Raw genomic sequence first — 24,674 nt, forward strand, 5'->3', positions numbered from 1 at the left:
CACACAAACTGGCCAAGGACCTGCAACAGAGACTGAAACACCTAGTCGATGGATCACCCCATTCCGTCTACTCAACGCAAGAATTCCTCAATATCCTCAAGAACATAAAAATCAACGACGAAGAGATTATGGTATCCTTTGATGTCACAGCATTATTCACGTCAACTGACATCCCACTAGCCAAAAAAACATTGGCCATATTACAAGAGGAAGAAGCAGCTCCATCAACAATGACAACATACTCAAACTACTAGATTCGTGCCTTCCCACACACTTAGTCTTTAATGGTCAAGTATACAAACAGATCAATGGCACACCCATGGGGTCACCCATCTCAGGACTCATCGCAGAGGCAGTCATGCAAAGACTAGAACACACTACTCTCCCCTGCATTAAACCTAAACTGTGGATCCAGTACGTAGGTGACACATTTGTCATTATTAAACGCAACAAACTACAAGAAACCCACCACCTCATCATCAACGTATTCACGGGGATTAAATTCACAAGAAGAAAACAACAATCAGCTTCCGTTTCTGGATGTCAGAGTTGAACGTATGACCAACGGGGAGTTCCAAACCTCAGTGTACAGGAAAGCAACCCAGTGACCAAATCCTCGACTTCCATAGCAACCACCCCAATGTCCACAAACAAAGCTGTATTAGAACACTATTTAAAATAGGCCACCACTCACTGCAACACGCCAGAAGTACGCAGGAAAGAGGAAGAGCACCTATACAAAATCTTCGCTATGAACGGATATCCTTGCAACTTCATCTGCAGGTGCCTACTAAATAGACAACAACAGGAGGACACAGTCTGCCCTAACACAATGGCCACACTGCCCTGCATCAAGAACAAAGCTGAACTGACAACAAGACTCCTAAGACCACTAGGAATCATGGTGGCCCACAAGCCCACAGCCATGCTGCAACAAACACTCACGAGGATTAAAGACCCCATTCCCACAACATGCAAAGCCAACGTAGTTTACAAAATACTATGCAACAACCGCCACAGTGCATTACACCGGACAGACAGGAAGGAAACTAGCTATCAGAATACTTGAACATCGGTTAGCAGCAAAACTACACAACGAACTTTCTTTAATATCAATACACTCGGACAATGAAGGCCATCAGTTTAACTGGGACAACGTAACCATAGTAGTCCAAGCCAAATGTAGACATACACAGGAATTCCGAAAGGCACAGTTCTCAATCCATAATGCAATCAACAAACATATAGAATTGGACCCCATATACAAACCCATACAGAACCAAACTGGAAATGACACTACTCACCATAATGGACTGGACAGTATAAATTCCAAGTGGAGTAGAAAAACATTGTTTTATCACAGGCCCCACTGATGATGTTACCCAGCACGGTGATGAAACGTCTGAACAAAAACAAGCCAGCTCGGTGAACAAGTCAGTAGTATGAGCCTAATAGCACTCATACAAGGTTTACTCCCTGCTTATTTGACCTGCGACTGTGGAAATGTGCTTCAGCACAGGTCTCAGTCTTTTGGGGGACATGATTAGAAGCACTGGAGGCTGATGGTATCAGCTAAAGGTGATTTGTTATTCCAACCCACACTAGTTCTGACCTTTACTCATACTTCATTGATTCCACAGATTGATTAATAATTCTCAATTCAAATAAATTGTGTAAATGTTGCCCAAAGCATTACTCAAAGTATGGCCAATTGGAAATATAGTTTGGAATAATTACATTTTCCATCAGTGAATAAAAATTGAGTAATAGAGACCACTGTTCATGTCAGTACTCTTATTTGCACAGTGTATACATATGAACTATAACCTTTTTCAACTTTTAGTTCAAATGATATGATGAAACAAGATTTTTTTTGTTCGTGTGTTTTAATTCTCTTACTGAATAGTGGTCGATGTTTCTGGAATAAGTAAACACATGAAATACACTTATCTGTAATAATGTGAGATGCTTACTAAGTTAGTTCATGGGGCTGAAATGGCACCACCTACGCATCTCTGACTTGTCTGTGGCTTTTACTAGATAACACTGCATTAATGGAACATTTGGCCACTTAATCCTTTCATAATATGACTGTGTTTCTCAGTATTGTCTGTACTGATACAGCAATGACCATCCATCTGCAGGAGTGCTTGAAATGATCTGATTCACAAGCGGCTCCCTGTTTAAATATGAAAGCATAGTACTTCCACCTCCCAATCCCCACATCCCCCCAACACCTTTACAGCTGCAATGAATTTGGACTCACTCCCGTCCCTTGGAGTTGAAAATGGACAGCTAGACTGAAGGCCCAGCTTCGTGGCTTCTGTTCTGAGTCACAGTATATTTCCTCCCTTCCACTGTCAGTTATTACTCAAGTTATGAGATGCTGGAAATGCAAATCACCTAATCAGAAATCATAGTTTGAGCCTTAGACCTGCTGTATGTAATTATTAAATCAGTATTCAACATTAAGTTCTGAAGTGATCTTGAAGCATGAAACATACCACAACTGGTGTGGAGAACATGTGACCTGGTTGCTGGGTGCAACCATTCCTTACATTAAAGCTAATAACATCTGTTTAGAGTAGATGCCCAAGGACATACTGAGTGAAGAGCGGAAACAGATTGGTTCGTTGTGTGTCAGCCAAAAATAAAACATGAAAGCTGCCGATGGTGAAGAACATAAGGACAAACATGAAGGAAAATTAATCTTACAGAAAATTGAGTTGGTTTGCTGGTGTTCCATATCGTAGTCATGTTGCTATAACTGAGTTATAACTGAGTTATAAATTTATTCTTAAATCTGTAATGGAGAAAATAAGTTTACTTCAGTCTTAATTGCAATAGTGAGAATGGAGCCTGATCCTAGATACTTCTCTGAATGACTTAAGGTTATCCTATTATGGTGGGTTAGGGAGAAAAGTGGCAGTATTTACTATGTAGGGACAGACTTTTCTATCTTGGAATTTAGCTTGTCGGCAATTTGTCCAGTTTATTGATAAATAACTCCTAAGGTGTAGATTGCTTATGGGGGTGAGAGGCGGGATTGACCCCAACATTGATTACTTAATTGGTGAAATGAACAAAGTTGCACTGTTCCCTGGGCAAACTAACTTTTCTCTTCTTTCTTGCCTCCCCCATGTCCGTTTTCCTTTCGCTGCTGTTGGTATACATGCAGTAGTATCTCACTTTACTAATTGAGAGTTCTGCTCCAGATTCTTTTGAGATTCAGTTGAAATTTGCACTCATTTCTCTTGCCAAGAAAATTAAAATTCAGTCCAAATTTGTGCTTTCAGGTCAAATAGAAGGAAAAATGCGGAAAAATGCTCAGCAGTTTAAAAGTCTTTTTTTCAACTTTGGAAACTCTTCCAAAGAGAACCAAGGTTGTAAGCTGGATCTTATAATCGCATTTAAACTTTAAGAAGTAAAATACCTCCAACATTTAGCTAAAATGGGAACAAAATGCTGGTCTAGAGATAGTAAGAACTGCAGATGCTGGAGTCAGAGATAACAGTGTGGAGCTGGAGGAACACAGGCCAGGCAGCATCAGAGGAGCAGAAAAGTTGACGTTTTGGGTCAGGATTCTTCTTCAGAAATGGGGAGGGAGAAGGGACCTCAAATAGAGGAGGGGTGTGGCTGGGGAAAGTAGGTGAGCTAGTGATAGGTGAGTGCAGGTAGGGAGTGGTGGGCATTGGTCAGTGAGGTAGGAGGGGTGGATAGGTGGGAGAGAAGATGAACAGGTTGTGTCAGCTCAAGGAGGCAGGGATGGGAGGGAGGGTTGGTCATGGAATGAGGCCGGGGGTGGGGAGATTTTGAAGCTGGTAAAATCCACATTTAGGCCATTGAGCTGTAAGCTCCCAAGGTGAAAAGAGGTGCTGCTCCTCCAGTTTGCAGGTGGCATCATTGTGATACTGGAGGAGGCCCAGGATGGACATATCGTCCAAAGAGTGGGAAGGGGAGTTAAAATGGTTCGCGACTGGAAGGTGTTGACATTTGACGCGAACAGAGCACAGGCGCTCTACAAAGCGGTCTCCATCCCTCCGCTTGGCGCCTCTGATGTAGAGGAGGTCACATCAGGAGGAGCTGATGCAATAGACCACATTGACGGATGTGCAGGTGAACCTCTGTCTAATATGGAAGGTTTGTTTGGTGCTTTGAATGGAGGTGAGGGGGGTAGGTGTAGGGCCAGGTGTAGCGTATCCTAAGGTGGCAGGGGTTGTGGGGCTAGTGGGGAGTGTGGAGCGGTCCCTACAAAAGATAGATAGGGATAGGGAAGGAAATATCTCTTTGGTTGTGGGGTCGGATTGTAGGCGGCAGAAGTGGTGGAGAATGATACGTTGGATACAGAGGTTGGTGGGGTGATACGTGAGGACAAGGGGGATTCTTTTTGTTGGGGGGAGGGGATATGAGGGCAGAGATGCAGGAAACGCAAGAGATGTGGTTGAGAGCATTTTCGACCACCGAAAGGGGTGGGTGGGGGAAAGTTGCGGTCCTTGAAATAAGAGGACATCTGGGATGTTTGGGAGTGGGACGTCCCATATTAGGAGCAGACGTTACGGTTTTTATTGTCTGATAAGGCGGAGTAAAAGCATTGGTTAAGGTTGTGGATCCTGCACAGAATGAGAAACAGAAGAGGTCCTTTGCAGGTCTGGGAGAGGGAGGCTCTGAGCTGGGGTAAGGTTGATTTTAGTGCCAGAAGATGCTGGCACATTGCATGCTGGTCTAGTTGGCTTGGCACATTCCTAAACTCCTATTGGACAAACCAAAACCACCTTGTTTTGTGTTGATTGGGGTACAGAACAATTCCAGTGATCATTGGGTGACAGAGGCAATCACCCTAAAATGCTTCCTAAAATACTTGATGGGCTCCCACTTCGCTATCAGTGACACTTGCTGGAAAGTTTGTGCATGAAAACTGAGAGGGCCATTGCAATAGTGGCTAACACCTGTTGGAAATAATGGCTCTGCCGTGACAACTATGATTGCCTGCATAGCTTCAAAGCTGGAAGAAGGCTGTAGCGATGAGGTGGCCCTGGTCATTGTGGCTTGTCACACCACTGAAATCCATCTGTGACCCCATCAAGATTGCATCGAAGACAACAGCAGTCTAAGGCGCCCATTTTGAATGAAGTCATGCACAGATTTCTACTGAGATCCATTTGCTAACTCCTGTGGAGAAGGAGAATTAGCAATGGAGAACAGGGCTGTGAACCTTGGGAATTTCAAGGCGAGAATCTGCACATGAGATGTCTTCAGACAGCAGCATCTGTGACTGACTAAGCAGTCCTCTTCAGGAGACCCTCTGCTCATGCCAAATAGAGAGGGGTGCTTTCTTTTAGAAAAAAATGTGCCATTAAAAATACACTGTCACACTTTCATCTGGCTGGGGGACCCACGCTACAAGATTGCTATTTTGTAGTCAAAAAAAAACTATTCAAACTTTGATTTGGAGTGTTAGAACAATCATGGATAAACTCATGAGTGGTTATCCAGAAAGAATAAAATGTGAAACAAAAACAGAAATGGCTGGAAAAGCTCAGTAGGTCTGGCAGCATCTGTGGAGAGAAATCAGAGTTAACATTTTGGGTCCGGTGTTATGAGTTCTGAGGAAGAGTCATTGGACCTGATATGATAATTCTGATTTCCCTCCACAGATGCTGCCAGACCTGCTGAGCTTTTCCAGCAATTTGTTTTTGTTTGATTTACAGCAGCTGCAGTTCTTCTGGTTTTAAGAAGAAAAATGTGATCCTATCACATGACCCACCAAGACACTCAAATTGACATCGTCACCCTCCAGGGAGATCCAACTTCCTGGGAGGATACACCGGCTGCTAGAAAGGAAAGACTGACAGCAACGATGGCCACAGAGTTGGTTTTTCCACCTGGAATAGGACTTGGAGTTCTAGCAGGGCATCCAAATTGTATAAATGAAAGACTAATGGCACTTCAGTGCAGCTCAGTTGCAACTAACATGCCACTGTCATTTTAGTGCTTATGCCCCAGTCTTTGACTCTAATGAAGATGTTAAGGGAAAGCTTTATTCTGACCTTGAAGTCCCCTTTGTTTGGGATAGCAAAGAAAAATAATCCTCCAGGGGGACTGTAATGCCAGGGATTCCAAAGTCTGGAGCACAACTGTGTATGGGGCAGCCAATGTAAATGGCATTTTGCTGACAGTGTTCTTAGCTTGGCCACATTATAAAAAACACCTTTTTCCAGCAGAAGGGCAAGTACAGATTCATGTGGAGGCATCTTAGATCAAACCAGTGGCATTTCCTGGACTGAATTATTCCGCTCCAATATATGTGATGTCTGTATCACTCAATCCATGACCTGGAAATCTATCACTGTTCCTTGGCTGTTGCTGGGTCAAAGTTCTGGAATTCCCTTGCAAAGGGCATTGTAGGTTGACCTACAACGCAGGAACTACAGCTTACCACCACCTTCTGAAGGGCAACTAAGGATGGATAATAAGCACTGGCCAGCCAGCGAAGCCCATGTTCCACGTATGAATTAAAAAAGCAAACCTGCTGTCAACCTTTTTCAATCAGTGAAGTATCATTGAGCACCTGACATCACAAGGCCCAAATGTTTAAGAGGAAATAGGCTGTTTTAGGGCTGAGTTATTGATCTAAGAAGGAAGGAGTTTCAAGTGCTGACCTCAATCTGGAAAATCTTCACTTGTTCACCTTGATTCTGGATCAAATAAAGTCAACTGCATTGCAGACTTGCGTCCAGCAATTTGGGCTCAATCATAATCATCAAGACGAGTTCAATTAAAATGATGCTCAAAACGTGATCACCTGGACAGATAGGAGCAGCCTTCATTGCCTGGCAGAACAACTCAAGGTCACAGCTGACGAAGCCAGCATTCCAATAGCTCAAGACTGATATCCAGTGACAAATCCAGAAGATAAAGGACACCTGGGAGATGGGAAAGCCCACACAAATCCAACAATACACTGATTTTCAGGATGTGTAGAGCTATTTTGAAGCCACGGGGGCCACCCGTTGACCAGGGTCAAATGGACAAAATCCAGTTTGTCACTGAGTTAGTAATCCAAAGGCCCAGGTCATGTTGGGGAACCTGGATTCAAATTGCAGCATGGCAAATGGTGGAATTTGAGTAAAAAAAATCTAGAATTCAAGTTTCAGTGATGACCATGAGTTATCAGTTGTTGTAAAAACCCATCTGGTTCACTAATGTCCTTTTTTTAAAGAAGGAAACTGGTGTCCTTACTTATTCTGGCCTACATGCAACTCCAGACCCCTGGCAATTTGGTTCACTTTTAACTATTCTCAAATGGCCTAGCAAGCCACTCCCGTGTATGACTATTTGGTCCACCTGGCATCAAGGTAGGCACTGGAAATGTAAATGGCAAAAACAACTGTGACCCTGCAGAATCCTCCTCGTTAACATCTGAGGGCTAGTGCCAAAATTGGGAGAGCTGTTGCACAGACTAGTCAAGCATTAGCCTCGCCTAGTCATACTCTTGACCATTTCTGAAGAAGGGTCTAGGCCCGAAACGTCAGCCTTCCTGCTCCTCTGATGCTGCTTGGTCTGCTGTGTTCATCCAGCTCTACACCTTGTTATCTCATACGCTTGGGATCATAGTTTACAGATACTGTTGTTACCATCCCTGGGTATTTCCTGTCTCATTGGCAGGACAGACGGAGCAAAGGCGGTGGCACAGTGGCACTTCTGGAGGCATTGCCCTGGGAGTCCTCAGACCTTGTGAAGCATTGTGACACCTTGTGACATTTAGTCAAACATAGGCAAAGAAACCCCATATGAGTTACTATGTGCTGTCTGCCTCCAGCCCATAATCATGAATCATTGGTATTCCATGTTAAGCACCACGTGGAGGAAATGCTGAGGGTGGCAAGGGCACTACTGGGCAGGGGATTTCAACGTTCATTCTCAAGAGTGGCCTGGCAACAGTACTACTGACCAAGCTGGTCGAAGCCTAGAGGACATAACTGTTAGACTGGGTCTACTGCAGGTGGCAAGGGAACCAATGAGGGAAAAGCATACTTGACACTCCATACTCTTCTACAGATGCATTTGTCAGTGACCGTGTCAATAATGGTGACCACCATGCAGTTCTTTTGGAGGCAGTGTCCTGTCTTTACATTGGTAGCACCACACAACATGGAGGATATGGCATAGATTTAGAACAGATCTAGCAATTCAATACTGGGTATTCATGAGGCACTAAAGGCATGAACTATGGGCCCTGACAATATTCTGGCAATACTACAGAAGACTTGTGCTCCAGGACTGCCATGTCTCCAGTCAAACTGTTCCAGTACAAATAAACATTGGCATCAACCCAGCACTATGGAAACAGGCCCAGATATTTCCTGTACACATAACTCGGGCCAAATCCAATGCGGCCAGTCACCACCCCATCAGTTCACTTGTGATCATCAGTAAAGTGATGTAGGGTGTCATCAACAGTGCCATAAAGCAGCAGCTGCTCACTGATGCCCAGTTTGGGTTCCACCAGGGCCTCTGAGGTGAGGGGAGAGTGACTGTCCATGACATTCAAGGTTATGTTTGGCCAAGTGTGGCATAAAGGGGCCCCAGCAAAGCTGGAGTAATGAGAATCGGGGGAAACCTCACGTACATAGCACAAAATGTAGTTCTGGTTTTCGGGGGTCATTCATCTCAGCTCCAGGACATCTCTGCAGAAGCTCCTCTGGGTAGTGTCCTTAGGCCAACCATCTTCAGCTGCTTCTTCAATGACTTCCCTCTATCATAAAGTCAAAAGCGGGTTTGCGCAATCATTAGCGACCATGTTCAGCACCATTCGTGACTCCTCAGATATTACAGCAGTCTGTCAATGCATCAAGACCTGGACAATATTTAGTTTTGGGCTGACAAGTGGCAAGTAACATTTGTACTGCACAAGTGCCAGGCAATAATTATCTCCAACAAGACAGAATCTAACCTTTTACCCTTAATATTCAATGGCACTACTATCACTGATAGTGGAGGATTCAACATCCTGGGGATTACCATTGACCAGAAACTGACCTGGACTTGCCGTATAATTACAGTGGCTACAAGAGCAGGTTAGAGGCTAGGAAGACTGCAGCACATAGCTCACCACCCGACTCCCCAAAGCCTATCGTCTACAAAGTGCAAATCAGGAGCGTGATGAACTACTCCCCACTTGTCTGAATGAGTACAATTCTAACGACGCTCAAGAGGCTTGACACCATTCAGGACAAAGCAGCCCATTTGACTGGCACTACATCCACGAATATTCGATCCCTATACCACCAACACTTAGTAGCAGTTTATACCACCTACAAGATGCACTGCTGAAATTCCGAGGTTTCTTTGACAGCACCTTTTTGAATCCCAAAATTTCTACATTCTAAAAGGACAAGGTCAGCAGCTACATGGGAATACCACCACCTTCAAATTTTTCTCCAAAACACACTTCATTCTGACTTGGAAAGGATATCATCTCTCTTCCACTGCCACTGGGTAAAAATCCTGAACTCCGTCCCTAACAACATCTGTGGGTGTAGCTACATCTCAAGGACTGCAGCAGTTCAAGAAGGAAGCTCACCACCACCTTCTCGGACAATTTAGGATGGGCAATAAATGCTAACCCAGCCAGCGATGCCTCAGTGATGAGGCAATGGTGGTAGAGAACGAAAAAACTACAAGTAAATCCCACTTGATCGCATTATGCTGTGGAACATCCTGCTCAATGTGCCTAAAGATCTGTGGGTCAAGAATTGGCCTCTTCTGTCACATCAAGATCTTGGTGGAAACATGCCAACCTAAAGTAGTAGGTATCATCCTCAAATCAATTGAAAGCCACATCAGCAAATTGCTTTCAGACTGTGATCGTCTCAATGAGAGGCAAACTGCTCATGTGTTTCATGATATTTAGTTGAATGATGAATACTGACCAGGACAATGATGACTCAAATTCAAATATGTAATGCAATGTCTCTCAATTCTGCCAGAATAAGCAAACTTGGTTTAACATCTTGTCAGAATGTTCATTTTTGAAAATGCAGCACACCCTGTGTACCCTAGATTTTGGCTGGAATCCACGACCTCTGACTTGGCAGGGTGTACCACCCTGATCCTATGAGATGGAACAGAGTTCCTGTTTCATTTTGGGGGTGAGAGTGAAAATGGAACAAGAACAGGAGTGGAGGGAGGGGATAAAAGGATGATAGTCAACACGGAAACAAACCCTTCAATCCAACTTGTCCATGCCAACCAGATATCCTAAATTAATCTAGTCCCATTTGCCTTCTAAACCCTTCCTATTCATATACCCATCCAGATGCCTTTTAAATGTTGTAATTGTACCAGCCCCCACCACTTCCTCTGGCAGCTCATTCCATACATGCATCACCCTCTGCATGAAAAAGTTGCCCCTTAGGTCCCTTTTAAAATCTTTCCCCTGTCACCTTAAATGTATGCCCTCTAGTTTTGGACTCCCCCAACCCAGGGAAAAGACCTTGTTTATTTACCCTATCCATGCCCTTCATGATTTTATAAACCTCTGTAAGGTCATCCTTCAGCCTCTGATGCTCTAGTGAAAATAGCCCCAGCCTATTCAGCTCTTCCCTATGGCTCAAACCCTCTAACCCTGGTAACATCCTTGTAAATCTTTTCCAAACCCTTTCAAGTTTCATAGCATCCTTCCTATAGCAGAGACCCAAAATTGCACACAGTATTCCAAAAGTGGTCTAACCAATGTCTTGTACAGTGCAACATGATCTCCCAATTCTCAATTCTCCCTGTACTCACTGCACTGATCAATAAAGGCAAGCATACCAAACACTGCCTTCACTATCCTATCTACCAGTGAGTCCACTTTCAAGGAATTATGAACCTGCGTGTCGGGGTCAGGGCCCTCCTTTCCCTGCTGCCACCTTCAGTACCTGATTGCCAAGATCTCAAGCTGGTGGGTAATGTGGCCTGGGACAACTGGAAGACCACCATCATCCCTTGCCACCTCTAGCTTGCCCATGTACAATGAGGAGGAGCTCAACTTGCTGCTGGGAGGGGTCACTAATGCCCAGGCTGGGTTGCTGCCTGAGAGACCAGGTACCCCAGCAAGGATTACACTATAGGTTCGATGGCAGGGAGGGGGAGATCAGAGCCAATGATCCAATTTTGTATGACAAGTCAGAAAAGCTCATTTACTGGTGGGTTCTTTTGTTAACACCATCTGATTTGCTTTGGCAAGAACAAATGGTTCAAAAATGATTTGTGAAGTTCAGATTTCACACCCCTGGCAGCCATCTGTGAAAAACCATTTAAGTGAGGGATTTGCATAGATAAGAGCACTGAAGCTAAACAGTGCTACATACAAGTTACCCAAAGTGCCCAGGATCTGCCTCTGATTTGATTTAAATGGAAACATTTTCTGTTATTCAATGCATCAGCAATGAATTGTACTGACACTCCAGTGCAGTGCTGAAGGAATATTGCAGTGTTGGAGGCAGTGTCTGCCAATGTGAGATTAAACTGAGGCCCTCCCTTTTCCCCCATAGGTGGCTGTATAGATCCCACAGCATCATTCTAAGTGCAGCAAAGGAGTTATTCCGATGGCCTCATCAATATCTACCCCTAAATCCACATCCATAAAACAGATTATGCTCCTGTATCTCATTGTCATTTGTGGAATCATACTGTGTGCAAATTGGCTGCTGTGTCTCCTACACCAAAATAATGAATACACTTCAAAAAGCTTTGCTTCATTTTCATACAGAAGGAATGTAGGTTGACTGAGGTGATCGGTGGTGTGTGCCTTTTTTCAAATTAATAACTCTATTTGAAGTTTCCAGTCATGTACTTATTCTCTTCAGCAGGGTGAGAAATGGAGATGGCTGTCAGCATAAAGCGCAAATTCGAAGAGGTAGATGGTTCGTCATTGTGTTCTTCACCCAAGGAATCGGATGATGACATTTCCAGCAGTGACAGTGCAGACAGCTGTGACAGCCTCAACCCTCCCACCTCCAGGGAGCTGAGCCGTAAGTGTTGAAGGCAGTTAAAGGGACAAGCTTTCAACTTAGAATCGCAGCTACAGTGTGTAACTCAAACAAGATAATAGGTTATTACATGTACTTTTGGTAGAAAAAGAAAATCTTTCCAAGAGCCAGTGAATAGAGCAGCTTAAGAATATACCTCAGGAAGTCTTTTTGGTTTGGGAGAAAGATGTACCAAATGCTTTCAGGTGAATACTGGTAACAGCAGTCCCGCAATTAAATCTTTGCTCCCTTATCAGTTTACTCATGAGCCCTGTTCTTTTTGCTTTACGTGGGCCTAAGTATACTGGGATGAGGGTTTTGGACTCAGCAGTGTAAACACCTTTTAACTCGTGGACACTTGTCTTCTCTAATTGAGTTGAATTGAGGGCCAGTGTCAAAGCAACTCTCAAAGTGCAAGATTTGTGTTCATGATTATGAAAATGGAGAAAGAAACATTTCAGACAATTCATCACCTTATGTTGTAAGCATGCTTTACTGTATGGATAGACTAGATGAGTATTGTAAAATTTGTCAGATAAATCTATGCTGGCGCCGTGGACCCAAGGGGTTTTCTATTATAAAGAAATTGAAACCTGGCTTAGTGTTTTTGAGAAAACTTGTAGTTTTGCTCTGGGTTTCTTGAGGTAAGACACACTAAGACATAGCATTTCAAATCTCTATTTACTGTAACTTGGCCAAGGGATACTAACTGATACCAGGATCTTTCCTTAATGCTTGTACCTTCACAGCAAAACTTAGTCTGAATTACTAATTTATAGTTCTTACCTGCCCTCCTGCTCCCAACAATTTCAGCTCTAGGTAAGTAAGTAATTAGCCATAGTCTACGAAGGACAGCAGGCAATTCTCTATCATAGAGAAACATTCAGTTATATAACTTGAGGGGAACTGCTCTGCATGGGGGAAGGGGTCAGCAGGCAGGTCCCAAGTCTATCTCAACCAGAAGAGGAACTCCACCGTCAAGCTAACTGAACTAACAAGCTACTGTCAGTTCTAGGTAGCAAAACACTAAAGTCACTTTTTTTTTCCCCCGCACCAAGTTCAGGAACTCTAATTTCCTACAATGTGACTTTCCCAGACAGTCTTCCCACATTGTGCCTGTTTTTGGTCAAACTGCCACTGGTGAAAATGCTTGAGCTCATCCATCCTCTAATGATTCAGTCATTTTATGAATCAGCTCATTCTGACTCGAGCCTTGATTTGATTAACAGTTGCTGTTTGGTTTTTAACCATAGCGGGGATTGAGGAAGACTCCCTCCAATTGGCCTTTGTATCTCCTAGAGCAGAGAGGTGAAAAGTATTATAATACTCCTCCTGAATGTTCTCTTCTGGAAAGTGGATGTGAGGTGTGGAGAAAGTTGGATTATCAGTGATGCCCTCCATTGTTAAATGGTCTGCCTGTAGTCCAACATGGCTGTGCCATGGTCGTATCAATTGGTGACTGGCGAGTGATGGGCATCTGTAGGACTGTACACAATAAGATTCAAGACCCTCAGCAGGCGAGTGAGAAATGCATATTTAAACATTAAATCTTCTGCACTTTGATTTCAGAACAGGTAAGTTTTGTATATGTGTGTGAATAGACATCAAATGCCAGTCAGGTGGTTTTTGATCCATTTTAAACTGGGCAAAAGACAATCCAAGAAGCCAATATTTAACAGCATAACTTCCTAATTCTGTGCAACTTGCACCCTGTTTATTTGGAGATTGTTTTAATTACGTAATAGCAACTCCTTACACAATACTGAAATTTTTCAATTCACTACAAATAGCCTGATGTTCAACAATTAATATAGGCCAACTAATAAACCCTCAACTGTCCTATTAGGTTGTCTGCAGTGTTGCCAAAAAACCTGGTCCCTTTAAGCTTTCACCAGCTAAAAGGAGCTGAGCAAACCAATAAATTATTTAATACTCAATATTTTCCAGTTGATGGATATCATGCATCTCCTCCTTACTGGGCTGCTCTTTCAACATCCAAATTACCTTGAAGAAAGGTCAGGCTATAGCCAGGCTCTCTATCCATTCACTCAATATTGCTTCTCATTGACTTAAATCCATTTGATCAATGGTGGCCCCTGTTAACTTTATCCTTCTGCTGACTCTTAAAAACAATATTAAATCAATGACCTCTTGCATCTCACTGCTTAATTGAAGGAATAACATTTTCTTATTCACTCTTTTTTTTAAAAAAACCTGAATTAAATCTCTTCTGTGAAGTGGAGGTCGACTTCCCAACTCCTCTTTTCTTCTCCCCCACCCCGCCATGGTAAGTAAAACCAAAACACCCAGAGAAGCTCACCTTATCTCATAATCTGTTGAAGGAAATGTGAAAAGTGGTGTAACCTGCCTCTTGACACCCCCCCCCCCCCCCCCCCCCCCCCACTGCCGCCAATCTGGTACAGAGAGGTTAAACGAAATGATCTCCTGACCGTCATGCTATGATCAAGAAGTAGCAATTTATTTATCTAACTCTAACAGTGAACAAATTAACAGAACTACTAATAAACCAAACAATTCCCCCTTAACTACTAACTATTCCTGAATAAAACAAAATTCTAATGGTATGCTGTTCCGATAAATACAAGTCCCACTTATACAAACCAAAATAATAATAAAATAAATTAAAACTTAATCTCTCGATTACAGCCAGGATATGTCTTCCACAATGTTCTGTACCTTCTCCGCTGTTGTTCAGTCAGAAGCCCCATTGTCCATCAAATTCTTGTGTCAGGAATATTAGCTAAGAGTGCCGCTGTATCTTTTAGTCAGATAGTTTTCTGAGAGCTCAGAGAATCCTGTGAGAGCCAGTGATTTTCCTCTTTAGGGCTGCTAATTTTAGGGTTGTTAATTCTTACAGATGGCAGTTGCTCTCTCACTAATTTTTCAAATATCCTCTTCTTGATGACCTATTAATTTCTTAGAATAGGATTGGTCCTACGTTGTCAAAACAATCAAATTTGAACTTTTTTTAAGTTTAATTGTCTGTTTTAAATTAATTGGCTGATTTTCAAACTGGTTGCCTTAACAACAAACTAAACTACTGCCTGGGTTGTTAACCACACAGCCTTTAGATATAATGTTTCAATTTCAGAGATCTCTGTATGCACCTGCCTCTCTTTTTAAATCTCCAAGCCTAGAAAAAAAAACCCATCTTTTAAAGGGACCACATGCTCTTCCCTCTATCATTTTACAAACATCAAATTCTGACATTCGCCTTCCGATCCACAAATACTCGATCCAACTTTGCAACACCCGTTCTTAGGGAAATAATGGCAATGTTTTGAGTCCACATCAGTAGTGCCAAATAAGATAACTGTAAATCAGCAGCATCTTTTATACTATTGCCATGGGCTACTTTTTAAAATTATTTATTTGATGTGGGCATCATTGGCTGGGCCAGCATTTATTGCCCATCCCTAATTGCCCTTGAAGGTGGCGGTGAGCAGAGGTGGTGGTTACCCGCACTGAGTTCTGGAAATGAACATGTTCTGTTCATCAGCTCGAATTGACCTCACCTTGATGAATGTATAATAAGAGATGCCTTAAGATCAGGGAAGCCGGGTGTCGTGCATTTTGCTGGTTGAACTGCTGTAACTAATAATTCTATTAGGTGGTAATTTGGCCAATTTTAACTGATTTCCCCTTTGGGTTTAATTTTGGTTTTGGGCAGTATAAAAAAATGAAAAATAATCATTTCAACTTCCTGTTACACTCCCTGCCTAACTCCGTTCAGTTAACTTTAATGGAACTGAATGTCAAATGGGCCATGTAATAGGTCTCCAGTGCTGGAGAGAATGTTTAAAGTTGCTTAGTGATTTGGGGTTTGCTCAGTAACTCTGCAAGTTGCTTCTCTTGAACTTTAATCAGAGGATGTTAATCATGAAGAATTCAGTGATATTTCAGTGCAGATGAGCAAGTGGGCAGGGTTGGGGACAGGCAGCTTAAAGCATTTGAATTGAAGGCTGGAGTGATACCAATTGTTTGCAAAAAGCTGACTGGCTGCTTTTCTAAATAGCTGGAGGTGAGCACTCATTAAGTGATGTACGACACTTCTGCAGCTACAGCATTCACACAAGCTCTATGAAAACTGACTCAATACCTCCAGGAGGTTGAGCAACTAACGTTAAACTGGTGAGGTGCTGTATTTGTTTCCTGAATGTGGGAATGTTGGGTGTGGTGTTGATAAATGTTTTCTCATCTCACTGAAAGGCTCCATCCAATTTTAATCACGTTTCATGGATGATTTCCCTGAGTCAGACACTTTGATTTTTTTAAAAAAAAAAAGAGGCAAGCCACTTTATTTTGATGTAATCCTGCCGTAGCACTTGAAATGATTGGACCCTGAAGAACTAGTACTGATGCTGACCTTTTGGGTTCATGATTGCTATTTGATTGAAAATGTTTGGCCCTCCATCAGTCGGACCATTTTCATTACCGTGGGCTTTTAATGGTCAGTAAGTTGAATCTTTATTCACAGGAAAATTTACGTATGTTTGAAGTCTTAAGAGACAACCTAGATTGCTGGCTCTGCTGAGAAGCTGTAACCTGCCCTCTCAGTCTTAAAATTAAGCATTTATATAGTGCTTTTCACAACATCCCATAAGTACTTTCTAATCAATGTTGTATTTTCCTGAAGTTACTTTGGTTTGTTTCTATGCTGTAAATCCATTCAACCCAGTCAGTCCATGCCAGTGTTTATGCTTCACTGAGCCTCCTCCCATCTTTCCAAATCTAAATCTATCATTGTAAATCTCTATTCTGTTTGTCTAGCTGCCCTTTAAATTCATCTATACTAATTGTTTTAATCATTCCTGTGGTAGTGAGTTCCATATTCTCACCACTCTTCAGGTGAACAAGTTTCTTCTGAATTCCTGGTAGGATTACTTGGTTACCATCTTACATTGATGGCCTCATTATTCTCTTCCCCACAGAGGAAACATTCTCTGTATCCATTTAATCAAAATTGTTCTGAATTTTAAACATCTCCATTGCATCACACTTCAGCCTTTTTGTCCAAGGGAGAAAAGACCCTGGCTTTAAGTCCTTACCTGATATATAAACTTACACATTTCAGAGATTGCCTTTGTAAACTTCTGCACTTTCTCCAGTGCCTCTGGATCCTTTTTATCGTACACAGTGACTGGGACAGCATGCAGTACTCCTAAGTGTGGTCCGACCAATGTTTAATACAGATTCAGCATAACATCCTTACTTTTTAATTCTATTGCTTTAGCAATAAAACTAATTGTTTGGCTTGCTGTTTTTATAGCCTTGCTAACCTGTGCAACATTTGATGATTGATGTATTTGTACTCCAAGAGCCCTGATTTTTGACTCCGTTCTTGAAAGTGGCATTGCAGGTAGACAGGGTGGTTAAGGAGGAGTTTGGTACACTTGCCTTCATTGCTCAGACCATTGAGTATAGGAAAATGAAAGAATTGTGGATGCCGTGAATCGGAAACAAAAACAAAAGTTGCTGGAAAAACTCAGCAGTTCTGGCAGCGTCTGTGGAGAGAAAACCAGAGTTAATGTTTCGGGTCCAGTGGCCCTTCCTCAGAACTGACCCATTCTGAGGAAGGGTCACCTGACCCAAAACGTTAACTCTGATTTTATCTCCACAGATGCTGCCAGAACTGCTGAGCTTTTACAGCAACTTCTGTTTTTGTTCATTGAGTATAGGAGTTGGGATGTCATGTTGCAGTTGTACAGGATGTAGATGAGGACACTTTTGAAGTATTGTGTACAGTCCTGGTTGCCCTGGTATAGGAAGGATATTATTAAATTGGAGAGGGTTCAGAAAATATTTACAAGGATGTTGCCAAGACTGGAGGGTTTGACTTGTAAGGAGAGGCTGGATAGGCTGGATCATAGGAGGTTGAGGGGTGACCTTATAGAGGTTTATAAAATCATGAGGGGCATGGATAGGTTGAATAGCCAAGGCCTTTCCCAGGGTAGGGGAGTTCAAAACTACAGGGTATATTTTTAAGGTGAGAGGAGAAAGATTTAAAAGGGACCTGAAGGGCAACATTTTTGCACAAAGTCTTTCGTATGTGGCAGGAACAACCGGAGGAAGTGGTAGATACAGATATGATTCCAAAATTTAAAAGACATTTGGATAGGTACATGAATAAGAGAGCTTTAGAGAGATATGGAACTAGTCCATGTCGACCAGGTGTCTCAAACTAAACGAGTTGGACCGAAGGTTCTGTTTCCATGCTGTATGATTCTATCACTCTCTTTAGATTTATTTCTTTTTTACTTTCAAGTAAAAAATGATCTGTCTGCTCTTCCTACCAAAATGCAATACCAACTATTTATTTGCGCAGAACTTCATTTGTTAATTATTTGCCCATTCTCCAAGTTTATTAATGCGCTCCTGTAATTTGTTCCAGTCCTCCTCAGTGGTAAAACAAGATCTTCCCTTTTTGAAATCAATGCTGATTATTGATTTATTTTTATTTTTATTTTCTATTTCTATATCTCTGCTTCCTACAGCTCCTCTCTATCCGTCACCACCTCCAGCCCTATACCCCTCCCTATCTCTTGGGCACCCTGGTGAAAGGACTCATGCCTGGCCACCAAGCCCATGGCCCATGGCAGAACACTTAAGAAAGACTGTAAAGTTGAACACTATTTTTCTTTATTCTTCTGCCTTTATATTCTGTTTTGGTTTATTTTTTGTGTTTTAAGATGGTGTCGGAGAGTGGCAACACCATACAACACTTCATTGTATTTTGTAACAAAATACATGTGTTAATAAATCAGATCAAAGATGTCCTTATGTTCTGTCCTTCAGTAAGGATTCCATCATTTTTCCTAACATTGGTGTTAAACCGACTAGTCTGTAATTCTCTGGGCATGTCTGTCAATCTTAAATATAGGAATTAAGTTAGGTTTTTTTTACCAGTCCTCTGGCACTACACATTTTTAATCAATTCTGAAATGAGTGGTAATGCCACTATAGTCTCTGCCCCAGCTTGTTTCAAAATACATGGATGCAATCCACCTGAACTAGGGTTTTTATTCTGAGTTTTAGTTTATTCAATACACCCCCCTTTATATTTTGCATGTAATTATATCACCACTGATATCATTTAATATCAATTCTACCTGTTCTAGATTCCTGGTAAATGCTGAGGCAAAATAAGTATTGTTTCTGTGATCACTATCATTACCTATGATATCCTGTCTATCCCTTAATGGTCCCACTCCTATTACAGCCTTCATTATTTTTATTGATGTTCCTGTAAATTAGTTTGCATTTTTAATATTCCTCAATAATGTAATTTCTTAATTCCTCTTTGCCTTCCCAATTGTGTTTTTTAAACTTCCTTCCTAATTTCTTTGTATTGTCTCTATCATGCTCTTCCTCTGCTTTCTATGTACTCGATGTAGGTCTCAAATGCTCCCTTTATGTTTTTATCATCCATCGAGTTCCATAATTTTTAGTTTGTTCTCTCCATTCAGCAGAACATATTTTCCTGCACTATGTCAAGCTGTTTTAAGTGTTTTCCATAGTTGTTCTGTATGGCTTTCCCAATATAGTTTCCCATTTTGTTTTCCCCCAAGTCCAATATGAAAGAAGACAGAGCCTGCAAAGGGATATCTATAGATTGACAGAGGGAAATGCAAGGTTGTTCATTTTGGCAGGAAGGATAGGAAAACAGAATATTCTTTAAATTGAAAGGGGCTGTGGGACAAAGGAATCTGGGCATCCTGCTACATGAATCACAAAATGTCAGCATGCATTTACAGCAAGTAATTGGGAAGGCAAACAGAATGCTGGCCTTTATTGCAAGGGAGATTGAGTTTGAAATCAAGGAAGTTTAGTGAGACTGCGCTTAGTGTGTGCAGTTTTTGGCCTCCTTACTTAAGGAGGGGCATACTTGCTTTGGAGGCAGTTCAGAGAAGGTTTACTAGGCTGATTCATGGGATGATTCTATGAAGAAAACGTTGAGCATATATCCATTGGCATTCAGAAGAATGAGAGGTGACCTTATTAAAACATGACCTGAATTGGCTAGACAAGGTGGATGCGGAAAGGATATTTCCTCATGTAGAATCTGTAACCAGGAGGCACAGTTTAAGTATAAGGCATCTCTCGTTTAAGACAGATTAGGAAGAATTTATTCATGAAACTGTCAGTCTTTGAAATTCTCTTCCCCAAGAGCCCTGGAGGCTGGCTAACAATATAATCAAGGCTGAGTTTGACAGTTACTTGATTGACAATGGAACTAAGACTTATGGAGGATTGGTGGAAAAATAAAGTTAGATCACAATCAGATCCAGCTGTGACCCTGTCAAGTGGCACAGCAATCTCAATGGGCCGAATGGCTGCCTCCTGCTCTTTTTTGTAGTCCTATTTCTCAGTTCCTCAAAATCAGCTTTTCTCTAACCTATTAACTTGATTTCTGTCCTTTTCTATCATTTTAAAGTCTAAAACTATTCCTAAGTACTGTCGCTGGGAAACGTGGCAGTCAGTTTGCAGCAAACTTCCACAAGGCAGTTTAAAAATGGACGCATTAGACTGCAATAAGTGCTCTGTACGCAAGTACTTAACAGTCTTGGTGCACTCCCTTCTAGTAATGCTCCTGTTTGATCTGATTTCAGTGCACGGCACAGTCATTGACTACTTTTGAACTCGCTTTTCAGCAACTTCAATCTTGAAGAAGCAGAAGCGGCTGAGAGTGAAGAATGTTCGTTTTGACCAGGTCACTGTCTACTACTTCACACGCCGTCAAGGGTTCACCAGTGTGCCAAGCCAGGGAGGTAGTTCCCTGGGCATGGCCAGGCGCCACAACTGCATCCGCAGATACACACTGTGCGAGTTTGCACAGGAGCAGGAACACCTCCACAGGGAAATGCTCCGTGACCACCTGAAGGAGGAGAAACTCAATGTGCGAAAAATGAAGGTAAAAGAGTTACCTGTTTGAGGCTTGCGGTTTGGTTGTGATTCCTTCTGAATAATTTACCCTTGTGACTTGAATGAAGTTCGCAAGTGCAACTCTAGTAACCGTGCTGTCAGAACTTGGAGGGTTCCTTAACCAGACAGTCAACAAGTACTGTCCAGAAGCTGAGTGACTCCAGGTAACATGAGGCCTTGGCATCATCTAGTTTAATTATTTAATGTTCAAAGGATAGTAGTTATGTTAATGGACTAGTAATGCAGAGGCCTGGACGAATGCTCCAGAGACAGGTGTTCAAATCCCACCATAGTATCTGGGTTTAAAAGGTAATAGTGACCATGAAACTAACCAGATTGTTGTAAAAGCCCATCTGATTTATAAACGTCCTTTTTGAGGAAGGATATCTTTTGTCTGGCCTTTAAGTGACTCCAGAGCCAGATGGGTTGACTCGTAACTGCTCCTCTGAAATGGCTGGGCAAGCAACTCTGATGTACAAATCCAGAAGGCGGCCTGTCACCACTGTCTTGATGATGGGTGATAAATGCTGGCCTTGACAATGAAGTCCGCATCCCAAGAATAAATATTAAAGACATTTGTTTTCAAGCTGAACGTAAATGCTCTTAAGGTCTATCATTCCAGTCTCCCTTTATGGAGCGAGCTCAACTTAATTGTGGGTCACAGCCCAAGTCAACACTGGGCTAAACAACTAGCCTTCTGATGGAGAATGCCATTGGGGCATTGCACTGGAAAATTGGTTTCTCTATATCTCAAAAGTGACTTAGCTGACAGAAGATGAGTTGAAAAATTTCAGTATTTGAAGAGGGGAAAATGGCACTACTTTGTGTGGGTAAATTGGTTGTGAAGCTATAGATGGAACTTTGAGGGCTGTGGTTAGTTGAAGTAGAAGCGATAACCAGTCTAATCATAAATGGTGATAAGTGGATGAAGGAAAAGAGCTGAAATGGGGACAGGGTGGATAAACTGTTAAGGCTGCTTGCTTCTCTGGAATGTTGCAGTTCCACGTCATTGCTATGATTGAACTGTCTCAACAAAATTACTTGTTACAGTTTAGTGTCCTAAGTGCTTCAATGTGCAGATCTTTTCCAGGAGTTAACTTCATTGAGATTCATCTGAGTGAACTGCAACAGGCTCCCAAAAAACCACCCTTCTTCCAACACGTCTGACTCCAAGACCTGCCATGAGATTTTGGCCTTTTCTCTTGGGCTGTTTGACCTAAACGCAGTTCTGAGGAAGGGTCACCGGACCCGAAACGTTAACTCTGATTTTTTTTCTTCACAGATGCTGCCAGACCTGCTGAGCTTTTCCAGTAACTTCTGTTTTTGACCAAAACACAGTTTCGCTGTGACGGGATCTTGAGGGAGGGAGAAGCAAAACTGGGGAGGGAGGGAGAGGTGGAGGGAGAAGCAAAAATGGGGAGGGGGGGGAGGTGGAGGGAGATGCAAAACTGGGGAAGGGGATGAGGTGGTGAAATAGAGCATGTCTGTGTAAACAGCCTGGGGTTCACAGTGCCTTTGCGTGCTGGGGAAGGTAGGAGATCATTTTGAGGCAGGTCTAGGCCCGAAACGTCAGCCTTTTTGCTCCTATGATGCTGCTTGGCCTGCTGTGTTCATCCAGCTCTGCACCTTGTTATCCTTTTTGCTGGTCTGCTGAAAAGTGAAGTGCTACTTTTTCAACAGTTAAGATTGATCAATTGTGTGTTGTAAGAAGATGGATGTAACATCAACTAGAATGTGCCACTTAATGTAATAAGTTCAGCCCTCACCCCCTTGATAAGTCACAACACGGGTGTGTGGAGAGGGGGTCTTGGACTGCACATTCTAAATTTTCAATTACAGCCCTGACTAGAAAGCAGAGAGGGTCTGCCATTAACACAAAAGAAACTGAAATTGTTGGAGAAACTCAGCAGTTCTGGCAGCATCTGTGGAGGGAAAGCAGAGTTAATGTTTCAAGTCCAGTGACCCCAAAGAATTTGTTTTCCCTGCACGGATGCTGCCAGAGTTTCTCCAGCAACTTTTTTTGTGTTTCAGATTTCCAGCATTACAATTCTTTGTTTTATTCCTCCTGCCATTGTTTTGTCTATTTCTTTTAACAAACAAGTAGCTTTCTTTTGATTATAGATTCCATCCCATTGGGAGAAAGCAGTTTTAAGGTACAAAGAAAATCAATTCAAAATGGTAAATAGCAAGTAGTTTTCAGTAAAATTCAGTACATTAGAAAGAATGAATTGTAATATTGATGTTTGTTTGTAGATTCTAAAATACTGCGGCAGGTTGTATTAGAAACCAGTATTTTCCAGGGAGGCTTTTCTTCCAGATGCCCTTGGAAATTAAATGTACAGTTAATATTTGTAATTGGCCCTCAAGTCTATCATGTACCACGTATTATAACTGAGCACATCCTTGGGATTATAGGTGACATTGATCAATCTCCGTTGTGGTCCTCTCTCACGAGCAGATTCATTGTTGGACCCCTAGGCTGTAAGCTGCAGACTGATGCCTTTATTGGCGATGACTCGGACTCTACCTTTTCTTTTGTTTTTTAATCAGAGATGAGGTCTATTCCAAAATTGTCCAAGCTTTCCTCGAGAAAGTCTCACAGCACAGTTGTTGCAATGAGCTTTCACATCCAAGGACAACATAGCTTGTAGAATGAACGCATTAGCAGTGAAACCTGATGGAAACATTGCACCAGTACACACAATATTGGTCTTGTTCTTTAGCCCACAGATACCTGACCATAAATTATTCTAAATGTTTCTCAACAGTTGACAAAGAACGGTACAATTGAGTCGGAGGAAGCCAATGTACTCACGATTGATGACGTTTCTGACGATGACATTGATGTGGACAGTATTGAGGTAGATGACTATTTCTTTTTACAACCACTACCCACAAAAAGGCGAAGAGCGTTATTACGTGCATCAGGCGTCAACAGGATTGATACCGAGGAAAAGCATGAGCTGCGAGCCATTCGCTCGTCCAGAGAGGAATGCGGGTGCGACTGTAGGTTTTACTGTGATCCTGAAGTGTGCCCCTGTAGCAAAGCAGGAATCAAATGCCAGGTAAGGTCAAAGCTTATGGCCAATAGAAGTGACTATTATACAACCTCAGGAGATTAATTTAGTGTTGTTTTAATGTAAACTCTTGTGTTGAGTGTGATTATCAAGTTGCTGATACTGATTGCCCAAACAATAAACTCCTAAGACTACAGCACAAACCTGAAATCCATGCCTGGAAAAGGAACTTGGTGGTTGCATGCTGTTTATCACCTGTGTTCACCTCAAGCTGAGCAGGAGAAGAATCCCTTTGGTAACATTTGAGGCATTCCCCTTAAATGATACTTCCATGGTAGAATTTCTCATCCCATTTCATTGCCAGCTAAAAATTTGCACTCTTCCTTTTCTGTAGAGACTGAGGAATTGGTGCCATACACAGTGCAAAACATTTTGAACTGCATGGAAATGCAAATCTGGCACAATATAAAAGTGACTGCTGATTTGCTGTCAGTGGCCAATATCAGTCCTGCTGGGTTGCACTTCTGGAATTTCGGGTAGATGGCTCACACTAAGTTGACAGCCATTTTCACCATGCCAGGCAAACTTAATCCTCATCGCAGCATACATCCCTGCATTTGTATCAGAGATAGTAGGAACTGCAGATGCTGGAAAATCTGAGATAACAAGGTGTAGAGCTGGATGAACACAGCAGGCCAAG

At 42.3% G+C, this 24,674-nt stretch overlaps 1 protein-coding gene across 1 annotated transcript in view; it reads left to right on the forward strand.

Moving 5' to 3' along the window:
- Positions 1–24,079, forward strand: part of LOC109923972 (cysteine/serine-rich nuclear protein 2-like) — a 48,323-nt gene extending 24,244 nt beyond the window's left edge. Inside the window, exons 3-5 of the mRNA XM_048618845.1 lie at positions 11,856–12,017; positions 20,687–20,946; positions 23,726–24,079. Of these exons, the coding sequence (XP_048474802.1) occupies positions 11,864–12,017; positions 20,687–20,946; positions 23,726–24,079 (768 nt within the window). The 5' untranslated portion in view covers positions 11,856–11,863. The remainder of the gene's footprint in view (positions 1–11,855; positions 12,018–20,686; positions 20,947–23,725) is intronic.
- Positions 24,080–24,674: the final 595 nt, after the last annotated feature.

Source organism: Rhincodon typus, chromosome 41 (genome assembly GCF_021869965.1).
Source record: "Rhincodon typus isolate 14 chromosome 41, sRhiTyp1.1, whole genome shotgun sequence".
Lineage (NCBI taxonomy): Eukaryota > Metazoa > Chordata > Chondrichthyes > Orectolobiformes > Rhincodontidae > Rhincodon > Rhincodon typus.